This window comes from Bradysia coprophila, unplaced genomic scaffold (genome assembly GCF_014529535.1).
Source record: "Bradysia coprophila strain Holo2 unplaced genomic scaffold, BU_Bcop_v1 contig_151, whole genome shotgun sequence".
NCBI classification, from domain to species: domain Eukaryota; kingdom Metazoa; phylum Arthropoda; class Insecta; order Diptera; family Sciaridae; genus Bradysia; species Bradysia coprophila.
In genome coordinates, this window is record NW_023503423.1 from 4,261,536 (window position 1) to 4,288,875 (window position 27,340).

At 36.4% G+C, this 27,340-nt stretch overlaps 2 protein-coding genes across 5 annotated transcripts in view; both read right to left on the bottom strand.

Annotated features, from left to right (window-relative positions):
• Window positions 1-10,222: 10,222 nt before the first annotated feature.
• Window positions 10,223-11,656, bottom strand: LOC119074531 (F-box only protein 27-like). The gene is made up of 4 exons (XM_037180695.1): window positions 11,431-11,656; window positions 11,185-11,374; window positions 10,862-11,099; window positions 10,223-10,796 (listed from the first exon to the last, which is right to left on the bottom strand). Exons 1-4 carry the CDS (start codon window positions 11,542-11,544, stop codon window positions 10,370-10,372), a joined length of 969 nt encoding a protein of 322 aa, XP_037036590.1. The 5' UTR covers window positions 11,545-11,656; the 3' UTR covers window positions 10,223-10,369.
• A 1,604-nt stretch (window positions 11,657-13,260) lies between these two features.
• Window positions 13,261-27,340, bottom strand: part of LOC119074532 (diacylglycerol lipase-alpha) — a 43,740-nt gene continuing 29,660 nt past the window's right edge. For 2 of the 4 annotated variants that reach the window (XM_037180698.1, XM_037180696.1), the window contains exons 7-13: window positions 26,557-27,284; window positions 26,248-26,494; window positions 26,045-26,172; window positions 23,073-23,096; window positions 22,879-23,011; window positions 16,315-16,883; window positions 13,261-16,249 (exon numbers count right to left, since the gene is read on the bottom strand). In XM_037180698.1, the coding sequence (XP_037036593.1) occupies window positions 15,223-16,249; window positions 16,315-16,883; window positions 22,879-23,011; window positions 23,073-23,096; window positions 26,045-26,172; window positions 26,248-26,494; window positions 26,557-27,284 (2,856 nt within the window). In that variant the 3' untranslated portion in view covers window positions 13,261-15,222. Of the gene's footprint in view, window positions 16,250-16,314; window positions 16,884-18,175; window positions 18,303-19,152; window positions 19,251-22,878; window positions 23,012-23,072; window positions 23,097-26,044; window positions 26,173-26,247; window positions 26,495-26,556; window positions 27,285-27,340 lie in introns of those variants that run through there. The other 2 variants (XR_005087206.1, XM_037180699.1) reach the window with 2 other exon arrangements.

A 27,340-nucleotide genomic window follows, 5' to 3' on the forward strand; every position in this document is an offset into this window, starting at 1 on the left:
TACTTCTCAAGTATAAAACAAAAGTTTACGATGTAATTTTAGGAATCCGAATTTACAACTTTTTTTTATCAATTTTCTTTCGGTATTGAATTATCTGTCAAACGAAACAAAGCAAATTTTGATGAAATATTTTCAATTTATGAGCAAAAACCACATAAGGCCAGAAAGTTTTACTCGATTTACTCGATTTATGTGCAAAAAAACACTTAGGGCCGAGTAGCGGCCTTAGTCCAAGGGCCCAAATTTGAAACTTTTTTTGCCATCATTCTATTCTGCATTCAATTATCTCTCAAATGAAACAAAAACTAGCAAAATCGGATGAGATTTACTCGATTTATGTGCAAAAAACACTTAGGGCCGAGTAGCGGAATTAGTCCAAGGGCCCAAATTTGAAACTTGTTTCGCCATCATTCTATTCGGCATTCAATTATCTCTCAAAAACTAGCAAAATCGGATGAGATTTACTCGATTTATGTGCAAAAAACACTTAGGGCCGAGTAGCGGAATTAGTCCAAGGGCCCAAATTTGAAACTTGTTTCGCCATCGTTCTATTCGGCATTCAATTATCTCTCAAATGAAACAAAAACTAGCAAAATCGGATGAGATTTACTCGATTTATGTGCAAAAAACACTTAGGGCCGAGTAGCGGCCTTAGTCCAAGGGCCCAAATTTGAAACATTTTTCACCATCATTCTATTCGGCGTTCAATTATCTCTCAAATGAAACAAAATCTAGCAAAATCGGATGAGATTTACTCGATTTATGTGCAAAAAATACTTAGGGCTGAGTAGCGGCCTTAGTCCAAGGGCCCAAATTTGAAACTTTTTTCGCCACGTTCTTTGCGGTATTCAATTACCTTCCATCAAAAACTAAATCTAGCAAAATTGTGTGCAAAAAACACTTAGGGCCGAGTAACGACCTTTGAGCCCTCCCAACAAGCCCACGTTGCATCTTACCCAAAAACAATGTTCAGCAACTTTGTTCTACTCGTCAATACCTTTAATTTGATATATCACAAGCAGCTATTGCGTGCGTATTTCGGTAGATATCGTCGAAAGACTGAAAAACACCTATAGGGCTCTAGCTCTGGAAGGGCCGACCCTGACATGCCCATTTTCGAACTTGACCTTACTTTTGTCGATACCAATCGGGGAAAAAAGAATTTTGAAAAAAGGTTGTGATTTACTCAAGCTAGAGGGGTCACAGACGGACGGACGGACGGACGGACATTTTTTTTATTGCGGATTCGTCATCTATGAACATAACAAAATGCTTTGCCCTTACTGTCTGCTTCCAATTCGACGTGTTACAAACGGCATATTAATCTTATAAGCCCCCAGTACTTCGTACGGGGCTAAAAATATTGTTGTGAACTAATTTCAAAAAATATTTAACTTTAACCTCAAATTTAAAACTTCGTTTTTAAGAAAAGTTGGAAAAACTGCAAGCAAATCGGAAAATTCTGGAAATTTTTTTGTAGAGAAAAAAACTTTGATCTTTTAGCTTTCATTTGAGTACCCACTCAATGTTGTACGCTCATTCGTCGCTTCACAATAATTCATACAAGAAGCCTCTGCATTTGAAGTTTGAAGGGCTGAAAGGGGGGGAAGTATGGAGGGGATTTTTGGGCTACCCTTTCAAAACCTCATTTTTTTACATCCCAAACAATATCCAATAGGGGGGTCCAGAATCGTATGGGAAAATAAAAGTTTCGAGAAAGTTGGCGGACCCCGGGGAAAACGTACCTATATGACCCACTGATAAAAAATGTATATGAAGCCGATGTGATCCGAGTTGATTTATGGGTCGCTCAAGGACGAAATATGTGAAAAACCACGACAATGAGGGTTAAAGAAAAATTGAACGTAACTAACAGATGCTGAGGTCACTTCTTAAGGTGAGTTGGATTATTTCACTTCAGAATAATCCAAAGAGACCGATTTAATGATTTGTAAGTGCATTCGCATCTCCCAAGTCAGTCAAAGTTTCCCAATCTGTTCACCCAGTCTTTGGGTTCTTCCAAAACATTTATGGGATGTGCATCGGATATATTCATATCTAACGAGAGCTTATGGCATAAGCTTTCATCGCAAAAAAAAATTTTTTCGAAAACAATTTTTTGAAGCTATATAGAAATCGATTTTGGTGGAAAAATGTCAGGGTCGTGAACTCAGACAATTTTCAAATGACTGTTACGTCAAGACACCAACTTGAAACTTATTGTGTGTGGGCTCGTTAGAAAGCCACTGTCATTACCTTTACAACGACACCTAACACTTAATTTTAAGAGTGACTTCGCTTGACTTTGTATTACTTGGAAATTATCTGTCGATTTTTGTATATATCAATATTGTTAGGTGTGCCCAGACGATATAAAAATTCCAAAAAATGAAAACAACGCATTTTTGTTGCTCTTGCATCTAATCTAAGTTGTCTGGACCAAAAAAGTTTGATATTGTCGCTAAAAAATTTTTTCCATAGAAAGTAATGGAAAAAATTTATGGAAAATCACAGCGTTTTTTCACATATTTCGTCCTTGAGCTACACATAAACCAACTCGGATCGCATCGGCCCCATATACAATTTTTATCAGGAGGCCATAAAGGTTTGTTTTCCTCGGGGTCCGACAACTTCCTCGACACTTTGATTTTTTGGACCCCCCTAATATCCAATCACTGGTTTGTCTCTACCCGATCTGTAAATATTTTGGTCCTTATTAACTACACTATCAGTCACATTTTGGGCGGCTGAAGAAATTGGGCTAATTTTGGATCGTAGTTTGTAAACAAAATTAGTTTTATAAAAAATCTGTGCATTTTAGAAGCATACCGTAGAACAGTTTTTTGTTTGGAATAATGTTCTGCGTCGAATAACTTCAATGCCCTATTTTTGTTCATCGGCTCGACTTTATTTCCATTTCCATACAAACTCAATCGGCGCACATATCTACTCGTGGTAGTACGGCCACTAGAGACGGGATTTCTTTTTGTTGACGAACATTTCTATTTAGAACTGTGGTGTGACGAACACGAATTTAATGGGATGTTTAAGGTGGAAGTAAAGACATGCTTATCCAACGGGAAATTGTAGTGTGCTGAATCATTTTTTGGTGAGGCAGATAGATATAGAGATTTTTGATAGATAAATCCTTTTGAAAAGAACGGGAGATATAACTTTAACTATTTTGTAACTATTCAGATGTTATCATCCAACGCCCATACTACAGTACCAAAATTGCTGAAACGGACAATGACGAAATCAGAAAGGAAAATCGAAGTTATACATCTCAATGTGTCGATTAGACTAGACCTTCCTACCTAGCAAAAAACCAATCAAATTGAAGCTAAAGGAGCAGGCCCTTCTGATTGTTCCAATGAAAATGCGTCATGTCACAGAATTTATTTTTTACCAAATTCTACACATTCCAAAGTTCCTAACAAACCTTGCACGAATAAATCCATATTTTTGGGCCAAAAGATGAACTTTCTAAGTCAAAATTTTTCGTGTCAAAATTTACCCCCACGAAAGTATTTTTTGAATTTATACCGTCATGTCATATCGAAAGTCCGTATTATCGATTTTTTGCGGAAAATGGCCTAAAGTCATCTTTGGACTATAACGAACATTTTATATGCAGTATGCTTATTAGTCAAGTATACAACCAGCCGGTAAAATGAAATTCTCATACACCCGAGCTGAAAATTTTCACAAATGGCCCATACATTTTGTGTCATAGTATGTTACGTCACTGTTTTCAAATATTTGTTTAGGCAAGTGTGAGGTTTGCGGAACGAGCCGAAGTCGAGTGGAGTAATCACACGTGCCTGAACAATCATTTGCAAGCAGTGACGTAACACATTTTACATGTTTGTGGACGGTAAGTGCATTTTCCCAGTCACAAACAGTGATGTAAAGTGCACTTTAAGGTGCATACGCACGTAAAAATTTCATTTTCGGCTAGTTGTACATACTTAGCTATCGTGAAAAACGGTCTACTCGGCGAAAATTTGACAATGGTTTTCAATTACTTTTGTCCTGAAAATTTTACGATTTCTTGATATTTTCTTAGAAATATTTAATGGAAATGATTTTTCTGGATATCAAAGCAATAAAAATCTTGATTTTAACAGAAATATAGAAGTTTAATTTTTCATACATCCCGAGTGGTCGCAAACAACAAAATGGCCGAAGGTCGCCATATTGAATCTGAGGAAAACAGAGGAAACACTTACAGTTGCTGCCAAAGAGGAAATTTATATATGGGTTGAGTGGACCATCTACAGCAGTAACTTAGGCATTCAAAATATCGGCACTGTTACCATGAGATATAGCTGAGACTAACAGCAACACAAAATTAATTAGTTTCAATGTCATGAGCTATACTCAGATGTCGTTTCGTTGTGGTCAATTATTCGAGAATAGCTTTGTACCACTGTGTATATACGTAGAGATGGTTTCAAAAAGTTAAGTGTTTTAAACTATTTGTAGCTACGTAGTACCTCATCTCACGTATCAACTGTTGCGCAGCGGCATCTCAACGTCAACAATAACATTTCATCAAAGAACTCAACGACAACATTACCTGATTCAACAGATGAATGACATTTGTGGTGTACTTACCGGAAAAAGCTATTCGGGCATTTGCTGTTGGAATCATATCAGAAAAGTTGTCATTTAAGTTTATCGTTGAAATCCGTATATCAAAGACGGAAAAAGTTTAATAATTAAAGAGTGATTCAGGTGTGTGTGCTTCTGAGTTGGTACCTGTTAGCGCTGTTAGCTGATGTTGGCAAGGAGGCTAGCATCTGCTAAAATTTGGATTTAAGTTTGCTCAAATATACAGCGTCGGATTACAAGCTGTTGGGCAGTAAAATGTAAGATTTAAATTGAGTCAAAGGAGATAAGAGAAAAGATGTTAATTTTAGGTTATGTTTAGTTCTAGCTACGACACAAACACCAAGGCTGTATACTTTGAGGAGGTCAAGCAGACCGCCATTTTATTAGATACGCGGGAACACACCACTTCTGATGATTTTACATGTAAACAAATTCACCACATCATCAAGACGACGAGAATCATCAGAGGTATGTGAAGTATACAGCCTTGACACACACCCCGATATTCACTCCGTAGTTTAAGATCTAATCAAAGGGAATACTAAACGTAAGAAATGAAGTTTTGAGAAGTTGTTTACATAGAATAACGTTTGTATTTTCCTTACAGAAATTTGAACCGAATAAATCGCATTCTTTTTGAACGCTATCAGACTTATCAATTCCCTCGACCGAGCAGTTACGTTTGTAGCATCAACACTGTTGTATCACCAATGGTCATCGACCATCAGAAAATGGCAATTTTTCAATTTTATCTAGTCCCCAAAAGCTCTGCTTTCATCGATTTCGAAAATTTCACCCCTTACAGAATTTTAACCCCAATCAGTTCGTCAATGTCGTTCAGTTCCCGTAGTCTGGGACTATTGCACAATCATACGGATCAAAATCAAAATTTTGTATTTAATTGATCAGTGCTCCGAGCTCATTAAATGTTATCCAAAAATATCAGATTTGCCTCTCCATGCTTAATTAAGCACTCAAACACCATTAATGACCACACCGTGTTAAATATTTTACATACTTTGGTATAATGCTCAACAATCACTCATAAAATTTGCAAATGGAAGTCAGAAGCGTCTGCGCTGATTGGAATGAAGAATATACATTTAACTTAATGCTTCTTCCAAACATTTAAATATACAGTGTGTTATGTGATAAAAGAAACCCACGTGGTGGTTCTGGACTAGGTCTCCTAATAATATTCTAATATAAGAGCACTATACTAGTCGAGCTAATAAACAGAGTAACAGTCATTTCGGGCTATTGAAATGGGGTTCTTGTGTTCATCGATAGATGTCGCCTTAGTGATTTAATAAAAACAACACACATGCGAGGTGCGGCCGGTATGCCATCATTGTTCTAAGGAAGTGAAATTATACTGAAGAGGTAATGTTCATATCACACTTTTTAGTCCATTTGTCAGCATATGAAAGTTAGACACCTAGATCACTTGGAGATACGCAAATGCTTCACATTGCTGGCATAAAATGTATATGGCGAATTAAAAATGGCTCGAGTTCTTTAAGACATTTATTAGTTCATGAAACTTTATATCATCTACTAGTGAAGCGAATTCAGAAAAATCCAAGATATTCTAAGAAATCTCTAGTAAAGATGTCGAGTCATTTTGAAGTTTCGTTAGTTACAGAACAGGTCATGGACTTGCTTTGTTGGATTTCGTACTACTCTTTGTAAGCAGAGTACAGAGTTGAGTAAATTCTTTCCAGAGATGCAGAAATAAATGACGGAACTGGTAATGCGATACATCGTTACCCAATTAATTTTACTAATTTCGCATAGTCGTCAGATTGAATAGAGGGTGTCACGCAGTTCAAAAGCAACAACCTTTATTTTCATAGCTGAGTATGGTCGTTTCGTGAAGTTTTATACTGAAAACTTAAAAGCGTCATATTCAGTTTTGGAAAAATTGCTGACAAGTGGAGAAACCGTCAACAAAAAAATAGCTATTTTCATAATAAGGTAGTAAATGGGATTGTTTTGCGCACTAGATGTGAGATTGCCGATACGAGCGAAGCGAGTTCGGCAACACATCGTGTGCGCAAAACCCCCATTCACTTCCGTGTTAGGAACAAGGTTTTATCTCCTGTAATGTCATAATCACCATAAAAAACAAATTCCAAAAATCAAACTGAAACATAAACACGCCATGACACCGTCACGAGGGGATACTCACTTTAGTAGCTTGCAAAAATCCGAAAAATCTCTATGGGAATTTTGAGATTTTTAGGACAAAGATTTTATGAAGTTTTTTTTTTTAATCTTCAAAAGTCTCCTGATTTGACGATTTTTATTTTTCGAATTTTAGAACCCGAGCTGTGATGTTTAAAAATCTACAAGATGCAGAAAAAATGTTTCCATAAAAATTCAGAAGAAAGATTCTCATGATATTTTAAAATCTTGCATAAGATCTGGAGTTCGTAAATGCAAGAAGCCGAAAGATCTCTACGAGAATTTTGAGATTTTGAAGTTTTTAAAAAATCTTCAAAAGTCTCCTAATTTGAAGATTGTTATTTTTCGAAATTTAGAACCCCAGCAGTGATGTTTAAAAATCTACAAGATGCAGAAAAAATGTTTCCATAAAAATTCAGAAGAAAGATTCTCATGATATTTTAAAATCTTGCATAAGATCTGGAGTGCGTACCTGCAAGAATCCGAAAAATCTCTACGGGAATTTTTAAATTTTTAGGACAAACATTTTTCTGAAGTGATTTCTTGGAGTTCGTAAATGCAAGAAGCCGAAAGATCTCTACGAGAATTTTGAGATTTTGAAGTTTTTAAAAAATCTTCAAAAGTCTCCTAATTTGAAGATTGTTATTTTTCGAAATTTAGAACCCCAGCAGTGATGTTTAAAAATCTACAAGATGCAGAAAAAATCTTTCCATAAAAATTTAGAAGAAAGATTCTCATGATGTTTTAAAGCCTTTCATAAGATTTCCTGGAGTCTTTCATAAGATTTCCTGGGGTACTCAATAGCGACAATAGTGTCGCTTGCAAAAAATCTAAAGAATCTCTATGGGAATTTTGAGATGATATAACTAGAGCACGTTTTTCAGAATCTCTATAAGTTCCCTCAAAGATTTTTTTTAGATTAAAAAAAAAAATTTGGCAGGAGAAGTTGTCGATAACGATAATATCTTAGAAAATTCTTGAGATGATGTTATGAGACATTTAGTGAACGCAAGTTCGAAAATTCTTCAGATATTTTAAAAATCTTCTTCCGGAGAAAAAAGATTCTTCTGATGTGTAAAAATCTTCAGTGATGTTGGAACGATCTTTCCACATTTCTAAAGAAAGAAGATTCTTCAGTTGTTCTAAAATCTTTCATAAGATTTTCTAGAAGAAAGATTCTCATGATGTTTTAAAATCTTTCCTTTAGTCTCTTAATTTAAAGATTTTAGAACCCGAGCTGTGATGTTTAAAAATCTACAAGATGTGGAAAAAATCTTTCAATAAGAATTCAGGGGAAAGATTCTCGTGATGTTTTAAAATCTTTCATAAGATTTTCTAGAGTGCTTTCTAAAGAAAGCGAGGGGATACTCACTTTAGTAGCTTGCAAAAATCCGAAAAATCTCTATGGGAATTTTGAGATTTTTAGGACAAGGAAAAATACCTTGGATTCTCGACACTGAAAATCATTCCGATATTATCGACCTTTTTAATGTAGATAAAACATCTTGCAGAATTAGAGAATCTTTGATGTTTCAAAATCTTTTATTAAACGCGGATGATTATTCTTACAAGAATTTCTTTGTTTAGATTTGAAAGCATCAGAAGGATTCTTTGTGTATATAACCGCCCTCTAAGAATCCTTCTGATGCTTTAGATTTTTTTAGTGCTTCAAAAAAATTCTACTACGGAAAAACATCTTTTGATTCTAGATAAAGAAAATTCTTGTAGAAAAAAATCATTCGTTCACAAGGTCCTTCCGAGGTTCCTTCAGTGTATGAGTTTTATAAACGTCTTATAAAGCTATGGTGAACAAAAAAATGTATGTAAAGCCTTAGCGTTTGAGAATATATTGCTAAAATCATATTGTGATTCTTCATATGACAAATGTATGTAGAGAAATTTTCATTTAGTGAACGCAAGTTCGAAAATTCTTCAGATATTTTAAAAATCTTCTTCCGGAGAAACAAGATTCTTCTGATGTGTAAAAATCTTCAGTGATGTTGGAACGATCTTTCCACATTTCTAAAGAAAGAAGCTTCTTCAGTTGTTCTAAAATCTTTCATAAGATTTTCTAGAAGAAAGATTCTCATGATGTTTTAAAATCTTTCCTTTAGGAAAAAGATTTTTAAGAAATTATTTACAAATTTTCAAGTTTATATACAGGCATATAGAGCTATATAATAGCATATATTTATCTGTGAAATGTTTATTTATAGTGAAATATAGCGGTATATAGCTGTTTAAATAGGAATTTATGAAATTTGTCTTCGTACGGGGCTGTCTATATTGCCTCCGGCAATTTAGTTGTATATGATAACAAGGCAAAGAGTGGATAATGTAAGTGATTTAAAAGGAAGAATAGTTTTTCAGCAGAGAAGAAAATGAAGTAAGAGAAATGAAGAGTTTCACATTAAAGGCTTTTGATACGAATAGGTGTTTCGTACGGGTCGGCGTTAGCTATGTTTTTTAGTTAAAACGTCGTTCCATGCCCCATGTAAATGGCGCTTCGGTCATATGAAATATGCATTTACATTGCATAAACATGTAAAGCATAGTGGTTTCAAAATTTTCTTTTGACGAGTGAGAATACCGCTTCCACTTCGGGTCGGGCTATAACATTCCACTCGTCAAAATGAAAATGACAACGACGAATGGAACGACGGACGTAATGTATACTATACATTACTCACCAGTATTCGGCATGGTTTAGAAATTCGGCCAAAAGAATGGGTTTTTTCGTTCTAACAACACACTTCAAGCATGAGTGGTACTCGCTACTCTAAATAGGGTCTTGAAACTGGGAAGTGTATCGAACAAATTTTGACACTGTAAAAAAATTTGGAAATTGTTTTCATACAAAATGGTACTCTATTTGGCAGCTGTCAATAAAAGAACTTTTGCTGGAAGTGCATTGGTTCTAAACAATAGAGTCTATTGAATAGATGGCTGAATTTCTAAATCATGTCAAATACTGGTGTTTTTACAATACATCACTACTGTCGTGGGAATGAGCGTTAAAACTCATTTACTGATGCTAATCAAACTGCATATACTACTAAAGCTAACGCAAATCAGCGACAACACACGGATCCCAAGCTTCGGGTGAATTCCAGTGCAGCGCACATTCGCTTCATTGTAGCACTTTTACAATAGAAATGATGCAGCACACTTTTCCAAAATTCATGCTATCACATGCACCACATTCCAGCAAGTCTATTGAAATCGTTTGCGTACTTAAGGAAGTATGTCGCTGCGCTTAAACTCGCCCGAAACATGGGTTCCGTATTTTTTTGTGATACGCTTGTATACTGTGGTGTCTAGTACTATAGTACTATCAATTTGTTGAATAAGTATCGCTCGTTGCTGCCTGTTTTGGAGTAAATTATTTTTTTACGAAAAAGAAATCCGTAGATCTACAACTAGCAACAAAAACTATTTATTTGCCTTGAAAAGAAGTTCTACCTCTGACAATAACTTATCGAAGTTTCGATGTTCCTCTTCATATAAAAATACAGATAAACGTTTACCTTCCTATACACAATACAAGATATCGAATTGAACTAAATTAATACCTCGGCGTTCGACTGTACGGACATCTACCCATCGACCGCCTCGGCAAAAGACTTTGCCAAAAGTTTCCCAGAAATATGTGGGCGTTCTGCGGATTCGTTACGTATTTTGAGTGCGGCGTAACACTTTCAGCTTCCATCGGTGACAAACACTTCAAATTTACCGCAATCCTCGAGCACTTCGTCCCGTAATGACCCGCCCAATATTGAGTGTCTTTGCCACAAATCAAAATGACAAATGATTTGACGTCGTCGAATCGATCGAATTCGTCGATAACATTCAATGAGCAAGTGCTTTCGAGCCAATTTTCACCGGCCGGAATTATGATGTCGGACATGGTGAATGATAGTGCTTCACCCCTTCCGTCTAGTAAACCCAGAACAACACAGAAGCTACCGCCACAATCCCAACGGGTGCCAATCCTTTAGTTTGAAAAGAGAACGGTTTAATGGTCGGATTAGGGTGATCATTTGTGCATCACACTAACATTTGAGTGGCTACAAACTGGAATGGCATAATGGTTCGCATGACTTCCTTGGTCAGTCCAATATCTTTGAGTATCACTTTCTGTTGCAAAACACTCCAGTCGTAGGAATAAACGAAAGCACTATCAATCTGACCGGAATACTTCGCTTCACTTGGTAAAGGCTCAATGCAAACGGGAGGTGTTTCGACTATGATTCCGTTTCCACCGTTTTGTAGCTTTTGCCAATGGTCAAATTGTTCTGGGGACCAGTTGAAAGAAAAAGGATAATTTAGCTGAATAGTCTTCACATTCCCCTGACGTCAGTTGTACTATCAAAAACTTACGATGGCCGGAATGATTCAGAATGAAACTTCGCTGAAAAATTCGATCCTTACACGCAACATAGAAAGCGATCCATGATTTTTCACGCTCCTTTATATGTAGGGGTACTGATTCCCAATCCATTCCGTTCCGTTCGAACACAATTTTCCAGAAAGTGCGTCGTAAAGTTATATCTCGCCACACTTGACATACCTGAAAGGCCAGCAAAGAATATTTTTCGTAGCTAACATCAAGTATTGGATATAAACCTGGCGCAATTTCAATATTTCCTTAATCGGCACTGAGGCAAGTACATTTTCCAACGCAATATCGGGTAAGATATAGCCAGACAATTGAAAACCATTCCAATCGGGCGTGGACATTTTGAAGAATTTATGCTGAGTTGAACAGATTGACTATCCGTCTACATTTGTTATTGTTATTAATTCAAGTGCACCTCTTATCTTACTATTAATCATCAATGAAAATTGTTCGAGTGAAAGATGTCAAAAATGACATTGAAAATGAACGGACTTCTTCGAGACAGGGTGTATGTTAATGATGTTCATACTGAGTACGTACATCCAAGGCTATAGACTTTACAAAGTTTACAGCCTTGCGTACATCGTCCTTATACTCTTCATTTCTGCCACCAATTCATATTTTAGTCTTAATGAAGTGTAAATAGTCATAACTGTTGCCTATCTTGGCAAACGTATTTGTATTGACGAATTTTGGTAAGGGAAAATGAGATTCAGTCAAGTAGCTGCTATATTTCAAAAGAAAAAGTTGTTTCTTACAACTCCACACCAACATCATTATCTCTGATGTCTACAACATTAAGTAATTCCTTTATGAATTATGAAGCGGGACAATTGACTAAATAGTTAAATAGTTATTGATTGTTGTTGCACGAGCGGAGCGAGAGCCATACATGTGAAACTGTCAACTGTCTCAAACAGCTGACCAAGCCAGATATCGAATTTTCTTAATTGAAATTTTTTAGTAAAATTCTTAGTGAATTTGGACGACGTATATTCTTCAGACGATATCGCATGTTTATCTAAGTGCGTACCGACTCCTATAGATATTGGCATCACAAGGAGAGAAACCGTGTAATTGTAGTATTTCATAATTGAAATCGTTATGGGGAAAACTCCAGAAACAGATACAGCAAATAGAGTGAGAGGTCTAACTCCGGCTTCGTATGCACGGATGTTCTAATTCAAATGAAATCGCTTACATAAAAAACGTCCTATATTGCTTGCGCTAATACTGACACTACGACCATTGAAAGACCTAAAAACCGATGGTGTCAAATAACATTCGCCGCGTTCTTTCGAACAGCATGTCCCGTGTAAAAGAATTAATTTTGCGATTAAGTCAGGAATTTGTCGCATTATTCGTTCGTCAAGTAAGTGGACACCGGTCAGCAGTACGTTTTGATTTTTTAATTTTACAAGTTGGCGCACATGCATCATCTCCGGAGCGATAGCGGAGGACTTGACGCAGTCTAACTTCCAAAAAAAGACGATTGATAAAGCGGTAGATAAAAAAGAGTTCAAACTGTTAAAAGTTCCAATGAATCCGATGCGTTTAGATGCTCATGAAAGTTACTACATCCCTAGGCATGCGAAAATTAAACCGAACGAAGGTTTAAAGAATACGGATTTCGTCAAATTATCAAATTTTCGAATTTCGTCAAATTTTATAATTTCGTCAAATTTTCAAAATTCGTCAAATTTTTAAATTTTCGAATTTCGTCAAATTATCAAATTTTCGAATTTCGTCAAATTATCAAATTTCGTCAAATTTTTAAATTTCGTCAAATTTTTGAATTTCGTCAAATTTTTGAATTTCGTCAAATTTTCAAAATTCGTCAAATTTTCAAAATTCGTCAAATTTTTAAATTTCGTCAAATTTTTGAATTTCGTCAAATTTTCAAATTTTGTCAAATTGTCAAATTTTGTCAAATTTTTAATTAGACCTGTTCTAAAAAGCAGTGTTGACTACACTTCTAAAACGACTGATGTTACCGCTTCCACCTACGTAATCAACACTTACAAAGCGAGCTGACCATAATCTATTAAGACAATATGTTAATTTCAGTCGCATCGCTGCGTTATATTTATTCATTTTTTGATAAAGAATCAAATCAGTTGAGTAAATGGTAAGACAATGTCATGCTTTTACATAATTTAATTCTACATTTCTAAATATAAATTTAATTTATTATTAAAAATCAACAATTAATAATTTTCAATTTTTTTTTTGTTTTATTTTCAATGTTGTACTATTAATTGCATCTTTATTTTAGTGAATTATTTTTTTATAGATCTTTTCATTTCATATGTTTTCGTTTTATTATATAAATTTCAATTGGAAAAACATTTTGTTTTTATTCTGATTGAACCATTGAAAACACTGAGTTTCTACTGAATTTTTTAGCCTTTTTCCTATTTAAAGATTTTATTTTAAATTTTATTGTAAAACTGAAACCCAATTTATTATTTTATTATCAGAGTTGTTGCTTCAGAACGAAAATTATTCATTTTTTTAGAATAAGAGATGTATTATGATGATGTGTTGTCGTGTATAGCAAAGAGAATGAAACTGCATGAAGAATGAACAATTTTAAATGGATCGAAATTGACGGCCACGCCTCAACAAAATTCACACGAAAACTCTTGTTGTTATCTTTCTATTCCTAATTGTACAAAGAACTATTTCCTTTTGAAAAATGTGATAAAATATCGCTTTATGAATCACTCCGGAGCGAAATTCCTAGCAGACTAGTTACTAATGTACTGTAGTACATAATTGTTTTTCCTTGAGGGGAAAACTGCTCCAGAAAGTCATGGTACAAGACCTAGAAAAGTCACTATTCAAATACACGTAAAATCAAAGTCATTGGCTCAGCTTGACTATCAGCTTCATACAAAACATACAAAGTCACAAAGTCATGGTACAGCGTTTTTCGAAGTAGTTTCCCCCTCACTACACCAGATTTTGTACGAACTAAAAATGTTAAGCCCCTAAGACTAGATGAATGACATTTTGTAATGACTAGAGAGACAAAACGTTTAAGGAACATGTTCCACCCGCTCTCACTACAGTTCGGTTAAATTTTATAAAATATAAAAAAACGACAAACTTTCACATCATCATCGTACAGTAATTGGACATCATTTTCACTGAAATGTTTCTTCTTACGTTCTTTAATTGACTTTTCATCAGTTAAAACAATTATTTTTCTTGTCATTTTCAGTTTTCAAACACACATACACACACTGTCTAGCTCTAATTATAAATCTAGTTCTCAGAATTTCTCTTAATTCTTTTGGCACATTTACTTTATTAAATCAGTAATTTTAATGAGCAAAATATTGTTTCGTAATTTTTGTAAAAATTGTTTTTCCTTTTTATAATTAAACGAAATAGAATTGCATCCTGCCCGGTAGAGCCACATTTTAAGAAATTATTTCTCGATAGTTTCTGTGTTACATTTCAGATAAAAACCCGGTAACATATATGGAATGAGGTCGCCAGTTGATCCAGTTTTGTCACTTCAATCAATTTTTTTTTTAAATAATTTTAACTTACACTTCCCGCGAAGTGACATGATGCGGTCCACCATGTGGAGTTACAGATAAGTGATCGTCGCAATAGTATAATTGGGCTCTGTGTGTCAGTTATTTTTAGGATTGGACCTTGGTTATCCATGGAAATTTAAGGATGTTGCCTGAGACGCAACAGAAGATGGACAGAAGAAGTTAGGCAATTTCGTGAGTTGTGGTAAATGGGTCTTTACTATCTCTGAACAAAATTCAATCTAATCCGAGATCATCAGGCTCCATTTCGATTTTTTTTAACTTAAAATTTTCTTTCAACTTTTGAGTTCGCAATTTTTCAAAAAATCGGATAAATCAAAGAAAAGACTCTCGGTTCTATTACTCACAACACTACATAATGACCAGAGCTACATATTAACTACCAACCTTGAAATAGAAAATCTCTTGCTCGACAACTTCATCAACTTTCACTTCTATCTCCCACAAATCCTATTGCTTACCATTCGATGATGTTGTGGATTTGGTCGGCGAATCCATTGGATAAACATATTTTTTCCGTCGCAGAAAATTACTCGGCGACGACGATTTGGACAAATTGCTTAGCAACGGCAGCGATTCGTTGCGCGAGAAGCAAACATCGTCGTTGTTCCGCTTCTTTTCGTCGCCGAAATGAGGTCGTCGAATCGATCGACACTGGCCGATCTTCGGACTGTTTGATAGTAGCGAGTCTCGTTCGTGCGAATCGTCAGAATTGTCGGTCGAGGTGGACGAATGGAGGGGAAAATGTGATTCTAAAAAGCCCACATTGCGAGCTTGCGGTTCCTCGACGATTTTTGAGAATATTTGCTTTGTACTGCCGGGGCTGTTGAACGGTTCTAATGTAGTTAAGGACGATAGTGCGCTGTAGTATGTTTCACTGGAACTGGTCGTATTTGTGTTAGTTTGTCGTATATGCTTACTGCACTGATTATCACTTAACCGACTCATTGTTGAACAATCCGTACACGCACTTTGATACTCACTCAGCATCGCACTGTCACTCATAGTCAGTTTAGCTGTGGTGAACGATTCACTAGATTTGCTATCGCCGTCAATGTTGTCGGCCGATTTGGAATTTTCTTGCGTCAATTGGTGACACCGATCGTCGTCCTTCTTATTCAGACTGTTAGCCGATTCGTAGCTTTGATCACTGGAGTCACTTAACACTAGCGGATTGGTCAGGAAAACCTTTCCCATTCTTTTGTACGTTTCCACCTGTCGCCAGTCATCCGCACATCGTGACAAATTTCCTGTAATTTTCGGGGCACGTCGTAGAACCTTCGGTGTGTGCATCTGTGATTCGTCTTCCAACTCCAGAATGTCTTGCTGATCACTGTCATTCATTTGACCATACAGACCGATTTTATGCAAACATTTTTCAATGGACGTGGCGAAATTGTTCACCAGACTAGCGCGTGAACTGATACTGGATATTTCCGATAGAGTTTCGGGACTAGCCAATGGTGCCATGCCGTACCTGTTAATGGGTTGAGAATTAGCAATGAATTGAATAACCAGACTCAGATCGTTTCAGTTACATACCAGTCGTCATGCACCAAATCCACTTTCCGTTGCAAATCCGAATTGGATCGTTGTCCATACATTGCCTGTTTCTGCATTGCATTTAGCGAACGCTTCCTATGTAAAATACTTTTCGGCATACCACCTGGCGACGTGAGTCTGGGCGGAGTAATCGGATATTGTTTTATGTCAAACGCAACATTTTTACTGCATTTCGGATTCAATAGCCCATTTGATGTATCAGCCAGTACAACGGTAGTGGCATCGCTGGGTCCGTCCGTTAAACTTGACACGTCGTATTGAAGTATCGAACTCAATTGGCTGCGACCGAATAAACTTCCGGCAATGGACGACGCCTTACTGGAACCGTTGGCTGGCTGTGACCAAATTGGACCGTCACAAGGACTTTGTAGGCTGGTGAATGATGTTTCGAGGCAAACTTTTTGTGATGCTGTCGGTGTGACAACTGAGATAAATGGACTTTGTGGACGTTGGTTGAGCATGGAATGTTCGATTATTTCGGATGTTATAGATGAATTAGCGTTTGATGACTGTCGTTGAGGCTTACGCGGTCCAAATGTTGTTATAACCTTGAAATAAATTATTCGAAATTTTTCTGGTAAGTGGCGTGGTAATGAACAGTTCGTACCAGATTTTATCGTTGCATATATGGTGGACAAAAAAGCAGTTGCAGAATAGCAACAACACGTACAATGAAATTGGATTTAAAAAAAATTACCTCTAAGCACTCACGGCCGAATCAATTATGCCTATCCGTAGTAGGAGTAATGTCAAAAAAATTCAAAAAAAATGAATCGACCTTAGGGGATTTTACAAACAGAGAAGCGTAGTCATGGGGTCGTTGGTTTTTGAAACGCGAAGCTTTGAAATAACTTGGTCGGTGGGTGAAGTTGCTGTCTTATGGGCAAACAATCGCTTTTGGTTTCGTACGTTCTGACTTGTTAAAGTCAATCGAACAATGTTCTATCTATTAGAAATTAATGTTTTATCGTTCGAGCAGTGATTCTTGAGGAAGAAAAATGTAGATCATGCTGTCTTCTACATTTTTCTCCACCATGGCTTCAGAGACGCCGACTTTGGTTCTTACCATGCGGGGCAAGATAACCGAAGTCAATATTAGAAATCTGTTTTGGTCACTACTTCGAATGAAATGTTAAAAATTTCTTCTCATTTCATGGGAGGCGCCCTCCGCAAACTTTCCCATGAGATGCAATTGCTCCCATTCCCCTGTATTTCGGCGCCACTGACGTTTGCTTACCAACACGTCTCTTTGAGAATTCTGACATGGTCATTGGTCAGGCCTAAAAGCGAATTTTTGCAAATTTTCGTGAATATATGCCCGGATCTACTGACTGCAGTAAAATATTAAAGAAGTCACTCAAAGTGACGGTATAATGCAAATGAACAAATAATAGTCTGAACAATCCTCGGCTATATAATTACTATACTCGTTTCGCCACTTATGGGCTCTACACTTTGAAAACCTTTCATTGCCGAAAAATTTCGTAAGCTGAGCAACAAACCTATAGTGCGATCTATAATGTCTTAAGAGAGAAAGTAGTAAGAGACGAATAGACTACAGACTATAGTCTGGGCCCAACAATGATTTTGCTGGTAAACCGGGCAAGAGCTATACACTCAATTTCAACTGGCTTGAAGCGATTCACTCAACCTCGGTTCTTTTTTACAAATCTAACTAAATTGAGTAACAGAAGAAAGCAGACGCCATTGAGATGTTTCACATATAAAAGCTTTAATTGCCGTAGCTATGATTACGTCTGTCAACTGAACGAACCAAAAGCAGGTGGAATTTAGTTGCAAAAAATGAAATTTACATAATTTTAAATGAATAAATACTTACCCAACGAATCGAACGAAACTGTACATTAGCTCATTCCATGAGTCCGTACATCGATGACAAACGTAAAAATTGATTGTGTGTAACACGAACGAGTTAACATCAAAAATAAAATTTTCATAGCAAAACTCTAAAAAAAAAGAAAAAAAAAGAACGAAAAAGCAAAAAACAAAATTAAAATTTAAAAATGAAAATAATTTCAAAATCACTCTGAATTATAGTAAGAATTGATTTTCAACCAGAAATAAAATGAAAAATTAAGCGAATTTGGTTTTGGTTTTTAGCGTATTGTTACTTCGCTTTCTTTATGGTTACAATTACAAGGACACTTAGACAGTTCAAAGTTAAAAGAAAAATAAATTCAATTATCTCATTATTTGGCCAACGAACGGAAGTTCAAAGCGGAACAGTCGATCAATAGAAATCTGGCTATTCCTGAGACAATACAAGCAAAACCGATTTACATAAAAAAAATCCAAATTTTACAGTTAAAGTCAACTAAATTTGTGTCCAGGTTAGTGTCAGCTGTTTTACCACCTACGGTCCACTCATATAATCACACTGTCAGTGCTTATACGGTAGGTTGTATACCGCAATCGTATGTGTGAATCTGAAACATGTACGATCGTAATAAGCAGTGTGTTTGTGTGAGTGGACCATCTTGTGTGAGTGTACCATCTTGTGTGAGTGTACCATCTTGTGTGAGTGGACCATCTTGTGTGAGTGGACCATCTTGTGTGAGTGGACCATCTTGTGTGAGTGAACCATCTTGTGTGAGTGGACCATCTAGGTTTTAAAACAACTGAAAGAAATCAAGACTCATATTTGGCTGGCATTAACTGTAATTCAGCTGCTTGTGAACAAAAGCCAGGATTTCTATTGGCCGACCGATTATTATTTTCAAAAAACAGAAACCGACTAAAAATTTATCGGAGGATGAAAGAGGAAACAAAATAATAACAAAAAAAAGTTACAAGTACCTGGTATCATTAATAGGTCTGGTTATCGAATGTAAGGTGGTAGTCGATTGTGATTCATAGTTGACGCGATTTAGAGGACGATCTTTAAAATGCATTACCTACGGATTGTCAAAATGAATTCAATATTCCCAATTGGTTCGTTTTTGGTTTAAATTTTGATGGTTTTTCTTGTCTCCAATTTAAATTTTTTGTTTTTAATTTGGTTTTGTTTAAATTTCGATTAGTTTACGATCATTCAGCACACTATTAATGACATGGATTTTAAAAACGATTAGTTTTGTGTTGGTTGGTTACATCGGTTTTTAGAATACAAATGGATGGTAGAACATTTAGCGGGTGAGAAACATTCATCTATTTCATAGTTACACAACGCTAAGGAATTTTGTACATTGTCAGCGAGTCGCTGGTGATTTGTTTTGGTTGTTTTGTTGTCATCACAGAAAAGGAAGGCGAATCAATTTCGTTGATAGGACCTCTAGCTCATTAAATGTTAAGCATTCAATCATAAATTGCTCAGCTGAAGCTATGAAAAGGCTCAAGCAGCAACTTGCACAGGCATTTATATTTGCCCTTCAAATCTTCATGGTATACCGAGAGCCTGGGCACATATCAGTCCCTCATGAGACTATGGTTTGAAATTTATGTCAAGTTCTTACATTACCCGATATCTTTCATATTATCGTTTTGAGTTCTTGGAGAGTTCTAACAGAAGTTGTTCCTCAATGTGTGTGTCAGCCATCATAGAAATTCAAAGTTTATGTCAAAATGAAGTCATTTGCGCTGAATGAAGAATATAATTTGAAACGAGCCATCAGAACAGTCGCAGCGTTTGCTGCGACTGAGCCCCGTACAAACCCGTATATCTATTGCGTACGTGACCCTAGTGCGTCTGTCACCGTACTTTGACCGTAAGCCTATGCGCCGGTTAAAGTAGTTAAAGTAAAATTATTATGAAATGTGTACATCTTAGAAATTGCGCATAGCGCAATTACGAAGCCCCGTACGACGTTCCTTTCAAATAAAACAAAAATTTCAAATAGCCCTAAAATTTTAATTTATTGAGTATAAATACACATAGGGCCTCGTATCGGCCTCAGTGCGAGGATCCAAATTTTTTTTTTTTTTCAACTACATTCTATTCGGCCTTTGATTACCTTCCAAATGAAACAAAAAATACGGAAAACGGATGAAATTTGCTCGAGTTATATGTAAAATACACATAGGGCCCTAGTAGCGGCCTTAGTCCGAGGACCCAAATTTAATTTTTTTTCAACAACATTCTATTCGGCCCTTGATTACCTTCCAAATGAAACAAAAATTACGAAAAACGGATGAAATTTGCTCGAGTTATATGTAAAATACACATAGGGCCCTAGTAGCGGCCTTGGTCCAAGGACCCAAATTTATTTTTTTTTTCAACAACATTCTATTCGGTGTTCGATTATCTCTCAAATGAAACAAAAATTACGAAAAACGGATGAAATTTACTCGAGTTGTATGTAAAATACGCATAGGGCCCTAGTAGCGGCCTTAGTCCGAGGACCCAAATTTTTTTTTTTCAACAACATTCTATTCGGCCTTTGATTACCTTCCAAATGACACAAAAATTACGAAAAACGAATGAAATTTACTTGAGTTCAATGTAAAATACATATAGGGCCCTAGTAGTGGCCTTAGTCCAAGGACCCAAATTTAATTTTTTTTCAACTACATTCTATTCGGCCTTTGATTACCTTCCAAATGAAACAAAAAATACGGAAAACGGATGAAATTTGCTCGAGTTATATGTAAAATACACATAGGGCCCTAGTAGCGGCCTTAGTCCAAGGACCCAAATTTTTTTTTTTTTCAACAACATTCTATTCGGTGTTCGATTATCTTTCAAATGAAACAAAAATTACGAAAAACGGATGAAATTTACTCGAGTTGTATGTAAAATACGCATAGGGCCCTAGTAGCGGCCTTAGTCCGAGGACCCAAATTTAATTTTTTTTCCACAACATTCTATTCGGCCTTTGATTACCTTCCAAATGACACAAAAATTACGAAAAACGAATGAAATTTACTCGAGTTCTATGTAAAATACACATAGGGCCCTAGTATCTTTTCACTTCTAAGGCCCTAACTCACGGTCCACTCACCCGATTTAAAAAAAAAAATCCTGGATTGGTATTGACAATACCTATCATTTGCCGTGTCATTTACATTTCCATCGTTTATTTTGCCATAAATATCACCAAAAGACCTTAAATCACTTAGGTGGCCCTAACTCACGAAGGGCCGACCCGAATATGCCCATCTTCGAACTTAGCCTCACTATTTTGACTATCTTTCAGGAAAAAAAAAAATTGAAATCGGATTTGATTTACTCAAGATATCGACGTGACAGACAGACGGACAGACGGACAGACGGCCCAAATTTTTATTGCGGATTCGTCATCTATGAACATAGGCAAACACTTTGCCCTTACCGTCTGCTTCGAATTCCATCAATTACACACGGCATCGTAATCCTATAAGCCCCTTCGTACTTCGTACGGGGCTAAAAACATTTTTAAATAGTGTGCTGTCAGGCTGCTTGAAATAAAAATTTTATTTTTAAAATACATTCTTCGTTCACCACCATCATACCATCATTTTGACACCAATTTTGATTTTCTACAATGTGTGTCCGCCGATATTTATACTGGACCAATCGCTTAATTGCTCAAAAATAAAAGTCGTAGAACAAAGAGATTGTATTCTAATCAGCTGTAAAAGCATTTCGACACTTGCGAAAATATCCTAGTTGATCTGTTGTTTCAGCTATGAAAATGAGTGGATATCGCCACTTGTTAAATGAGGACCTCAAGTTAATCGAGGCACGATCTATGTGTTTCGCATTGAGTAGTATACTGCCTTGTTAAACCAGAACAACGTAAAGCATTTGTGTCTTTGCTCGTAAAGAGCTTTCAAGAGCTTTAAGCTCGTTTTATATTCCAATGATATGTACTACTTTTCAAAAGAAGTTCAAAGCTTTCGAAAGCTGTCCAAAGCACACATACATTGTGATACGTTATTTTGGCTTAACGTACACTGTTGTATTATGATTCATAGCTCTAAAGGAACAGGTTGCGTCACATCTAAGTTGATCTTGAAGGCATTGGCATAAAAAATTATCGCTTTGTTTACTGAACACTGTATTCGAAAAATGTTCAATCGTTCAAATTTCGGAGTCACCTGTCTTCATGAACTGTTTTCTCAGAATCTAGTATACAGTTTACAGTAGGAACGTGGCTTAAATAGGAACTGATATACAAATAAGCTTTCGGTCCACAGAAACTTCGTGCAATATTTTGTCCTGCTTATCGCTTCCTCCAGGAATTTGTTTTTTTTTTCTTTCGTGAAGGGAATACAGAAAACATATCCAACTTCTTCGTCAAATGAATCATGCAAACATTTAAACATTGAACCAAACGCAATTTGATGGTTTTGGCATTTGGTACTCGGATTTGAGTTTGTGATGTTCATTTATAAAAAAAACGAATAAATCAAAAAAGAAAGTATAAAAAAAGTACAAAACCAAAAATCCAAAAAATAAATTCAATCGAAAAATAAAACGAATTGCGCCACATAATTGTTAATGTTTTTATGACTAAACAATTAATTGTTTTGATTTTTAAATTTGTGATGGATACAAGTTGCGACACTTTACCGTCTCCGATAACCCATCATCGATACACTCACCTTATTTAAAGCAGCTAAAACGGTGTCGGGCATATGATCTTGAATCATGGCTGGACTGATCAGAACTTCGTCAAAGTCCATATTGTCAACCCAGATTGCTTGATACACCGGCTCGTGTGGTTTCAGAACCTGTCTGTGAGGGAGGAAATCGTTGACGAGGTCCGCAATCAATACAAAAGATTTCTCTAACTTACCTCCAACCTTGTTCATATTTTTGCCTGAAAATGGCGAAACGAAATCTGATTAGAACATCTCTTGTCCGTTAAGATCAGTCACAGAAGATAAATAAAAAGTTGTGAAACTATGTAATTATCGGCAATGCCGTGTGTGTCGTGGGAAACATTTTTGGTTTCGGTAGAATTTTAGAAAAAAAGGAGCATGGTCCAATTGGTTCTCGAGAAAATGCGGTACTGATTACCGACGTGAACAACTCACTCAAGACTCCATGATTTTACTCAGTAATCTTTACTATTTACCACAAGCTCAGTCTCAGACAAATTCAAAATTGACACATTTCTTCAGATCAGTCTGTCTAATGAAATCATGAATTCTCTTCTGAAAATATGGCATAATAGGCTGATTCTGGCCTAATACTCGTATCGTTGGATTGTAGTATAATCTGAAAGGTAATGTTGGCATCCAATGGGACTGTTCGCCCTCTCAGTATGATGAAATGATACATAGCTTTGCTACAAGTATTAACATTGATAATATATGGCGGCTGATAAAATCATTCATTTCTCTCGTTAGGACAAAAGTCTAGCATTTTCGGTGTGTGTTAAAGCACACAATGCATGAAATGGGAGGCCTTCTCACATTTCACTTAAGATTTTTAATGCTAAGAACAGTGCTATGAATGAAATAACGTTTTTTTGATATCCCAACGAAAATCTCTTCGAGAAAAGTGTGACGCAGTCTTTGAAATACAATTTCTAAAATGAATGATATCGCTAGAGTTGACGCTTTCAGCTTCGTTACGCAAAAATTAAATTTTACACCCAATTAGTTCAAACAAGCTGGCTTAGGTTTTCTCATCATCTGCCAAATAATTTTTACAAAAACATTTTTAGACTGGAAACAACCAAAATTTTACCAAAAAAATCTGCGTCGCAAAGTGGCAGATGTTCAGGAACACACCAGCAAGAAAATTTATCTGCCACATGCGACGCAGATTTTTTTGGTAAAATTTTGGTTGTTTCCAGTCTAAATTTTTTTTTGTAAAAATTATTTGGCGGATGATGGGAAAACCTAAGCCAGCTTGTTTGAACTAATTGGGTGTAAAATTTAATTTTTGCGTAACGAAGCTGAAAGCGTCAACTCTAGCGATATCATTCATTTTAGAAATTGTATTTCAAAGACTGCGTCACACTTTTCTCGAAGAGATTTTTGTTGGGATATCAGTCGTTTTAGAAGTGTAGTCACCGCTGCTTTTTATAACAGTTTACAGTTTTAATTCAAAAATTTTACGAAAATCGAAAATTTGACGAAATTCGAAAATTTGACGAAATTCGAAAATTTGACGAAATTTGACAAAATTCGAAAATTTGACGAAACTTGACGAAATTTGACAAAATTCGAAAATTTGACGAAATTTGACAAAATTCGAAAATTTGACGAAATTTGACAAAACTCGAAAATTTGACAAAATTCGAAAATTTGACGAAATTTGACAAAATTCGAAAATTTGACGAAATTCAAAAATTTGACGAAATTTGACGAAATTCGAAAATTTGACGAAATTTGACTAAATTCGAAAATTTGACGAAATTTGACGAAATTCGAAAATTTGACGAAATTTGAAAATTTGACAAAATTCGAAAATTTGACGAAATTTGATGAAATTCGAAAATTTGACGAAATTTGAAAATTTGACGAAATTCGAAAATTCGACGAAATTCGAAAATTTGACGAAATTTGACGAAATTCGAAAATTTGACGAAATTTGACGAAATTCGAAAATTTGACGAAATTTGAAAATTTGACGAAATTTGACGAAATTTGACGAAATTTGACGAAATTCGAAAATTTGACGAAATTCCAAAATCTGACGAAATTCAGAAAATCTGACGAAAATCGAAAATTTGACGAAAGTAATTCTCTATCTGCCACCATTCAAGAAATATCTCTAAAACCCTAATTGACCCACCCATTTCCAACTTTCGACATTTTTAACATATGCCCCTCTGTTCTACTCGTAAAACTCTGAGACTTTGCCGAAGAAAGTAATTCTCTATCTCTCATAACCCAAAAAAATATTAGTCCTTTCATCCTACGCTCGAGTAGCTCAAAATTTGGTCACTCTAATCACTCTAGCCTAAACGAATCTGCCCCGAATTATTTTTTTGTTCGAATCGTGTTACGAATACCTTTCATTTGATGGGTCGCACGCCTCTGTAGGTATCAATACAGCTAAGCTACAGCCGAAAACGCTTTCCCGACCCTCGAAAACCACACTCAGAAACCACTTCGAAGCCAATAAAACAAAATTCTGGTTTTTCCTGGGGTAATGGCGTATCACATTTTCATTTTTATGCCCACCCTGAGGTTCCTGCAAAATTTCATGGAGATTGCCTGACTAGTTTCCGAGATCGACCGTCGATAGATAGACAGATAGACAGATAGACAGATAGATAGAAACATACAGAGTAAGTTGAAAGATTTTGATTGTTTGGAAAACGTTAATTTGGTGCATTTTCTATCAAAATGACCAACTTCAAAACGATGTATCTCCGGCAATTTTAAAGTTACATAGTCGAGTGATAGCTCGTTTTGCTCGTATTTGAAGCGCGAATAAGATAGAATAGGATTTGTGGTGATACAGGCCAAAGGAAAGAAACTTAAATTCTCGCCTATATATAGTTGCCGCGTCTCAAAAAAATTTCTTCGTTCTTTTTTTGGAAGTTAGACTGCGTCAAGTCCTCCGCTATCGCTCCGGACATGATGATTTCCATCCGCAGATCACAGGGACGCCGACTTATGTTTGGGAGTAGTGGTGCTCATACATCAAGCGAATCTGGGAGTAGTGGTGCTCTTTCAAGTAAAACTGGAAAGATGTAGTGGTGCTCATCATTCGAGTAATGGTGCCCAAGCTTCGCTTGTCCTTAGAAGTCGGCGCCCCTGGCAGATCATACTTAACTCAACAAAAATTTTAAAAACGAAAACTTACTCGTTCGGTTTTGTATGATGACGAACAATATGAATGATCCTTCCCGGCGGATACAGTGGATTATGCAGCGTTAACGCTATGGAACTATCATTGGGATGTGTGCTCGTCTTCCGGGCGGATGTTCGTTGCTATTTATGGAATCGAATCAAATCAGAATTTTAATCGTCCCGTCACGATTGCGAACTTCAACGAACATTCTTTACCTGTTCATAAACGACCACATTTGAGTCATGACTTTCCATTTCAACAACCGACGTCGGTTCCGGTCCACAGCAACAGCAAATCATTGTGCATGCAATTGTTTTCCACTTCGGATCAACGCTCCGCTTAATTGCGTTAATCAAATCGGCCCGCAGTGCTTCCATTTGATGGAGTCCGATTCGTGGCACCACATCTTTGCCGACAACAACCGATGTGATGAAGCTCTTTGAATACTCTACCGCTTGAATGCTGATGATGTTGAAAGGTCAGAGGCGACAGTCGCGATCAAATTAACTTTCGGATTAAATTACCTTAAAAGTCCACCAGGTGGAGAATAGCTGAAACACTGTAGCGTAGGGTAATCTGGCTTCAATAAGATCGCTAAAATGGCCGCAGTTCCGGCACCTAGCGAATGACCGACCAACACCAAATCGAAATTTTCCGTATTCTTGGCCGGATTATGTGTTAACGCTCGATGTATCAAATTCTCTTCTGCTAGTTTATTCTGTATGTACACAGCCGCTTGAACCATACCTTTGTGCCCGATAAAATCTTCTCTGGGTGGACTAAGTGGCAGCACATCGCCTTCGGCATTAAGATCGGTTAGTACGTCTTTCATGCTCAGTGTACCCCGAATGCTTATCACAATTTTGGCTTTCGTATAGTCAATGGCCACAAAGAACGGAGTCTCGGCCACATCCACATGGAATGTGGTGTAAATGACCTCAATATCTCCGATGCTAGTCATTTGTTTCAGTGCTGCGTAGTTACAATTGCAACAATTGTCTTCGACAATTTCTGATTGATTTTTTCGACCACAACAGGAGAGACAGCACGTAATTTTGGTGCATAGTTTGCAAATTGCAGTTGTTGAATTGGTCATCAAAAACATTGGCCAGCCGTACGCAGCGAGAGCGTAATTCATGTAGTGGATTATGGTTTGCATGTGATCGTAATCCGATGGATCATTTAATTTAAGGAACTGCGTTCGTTCGGTTATAGGTACACCGCTCAGGAACTCGTAGATGCCGTTCTTTTTCTGCAATAACTTCCATTCAGAGACACTCAAAACACAAAATCGTATACAACACTAAC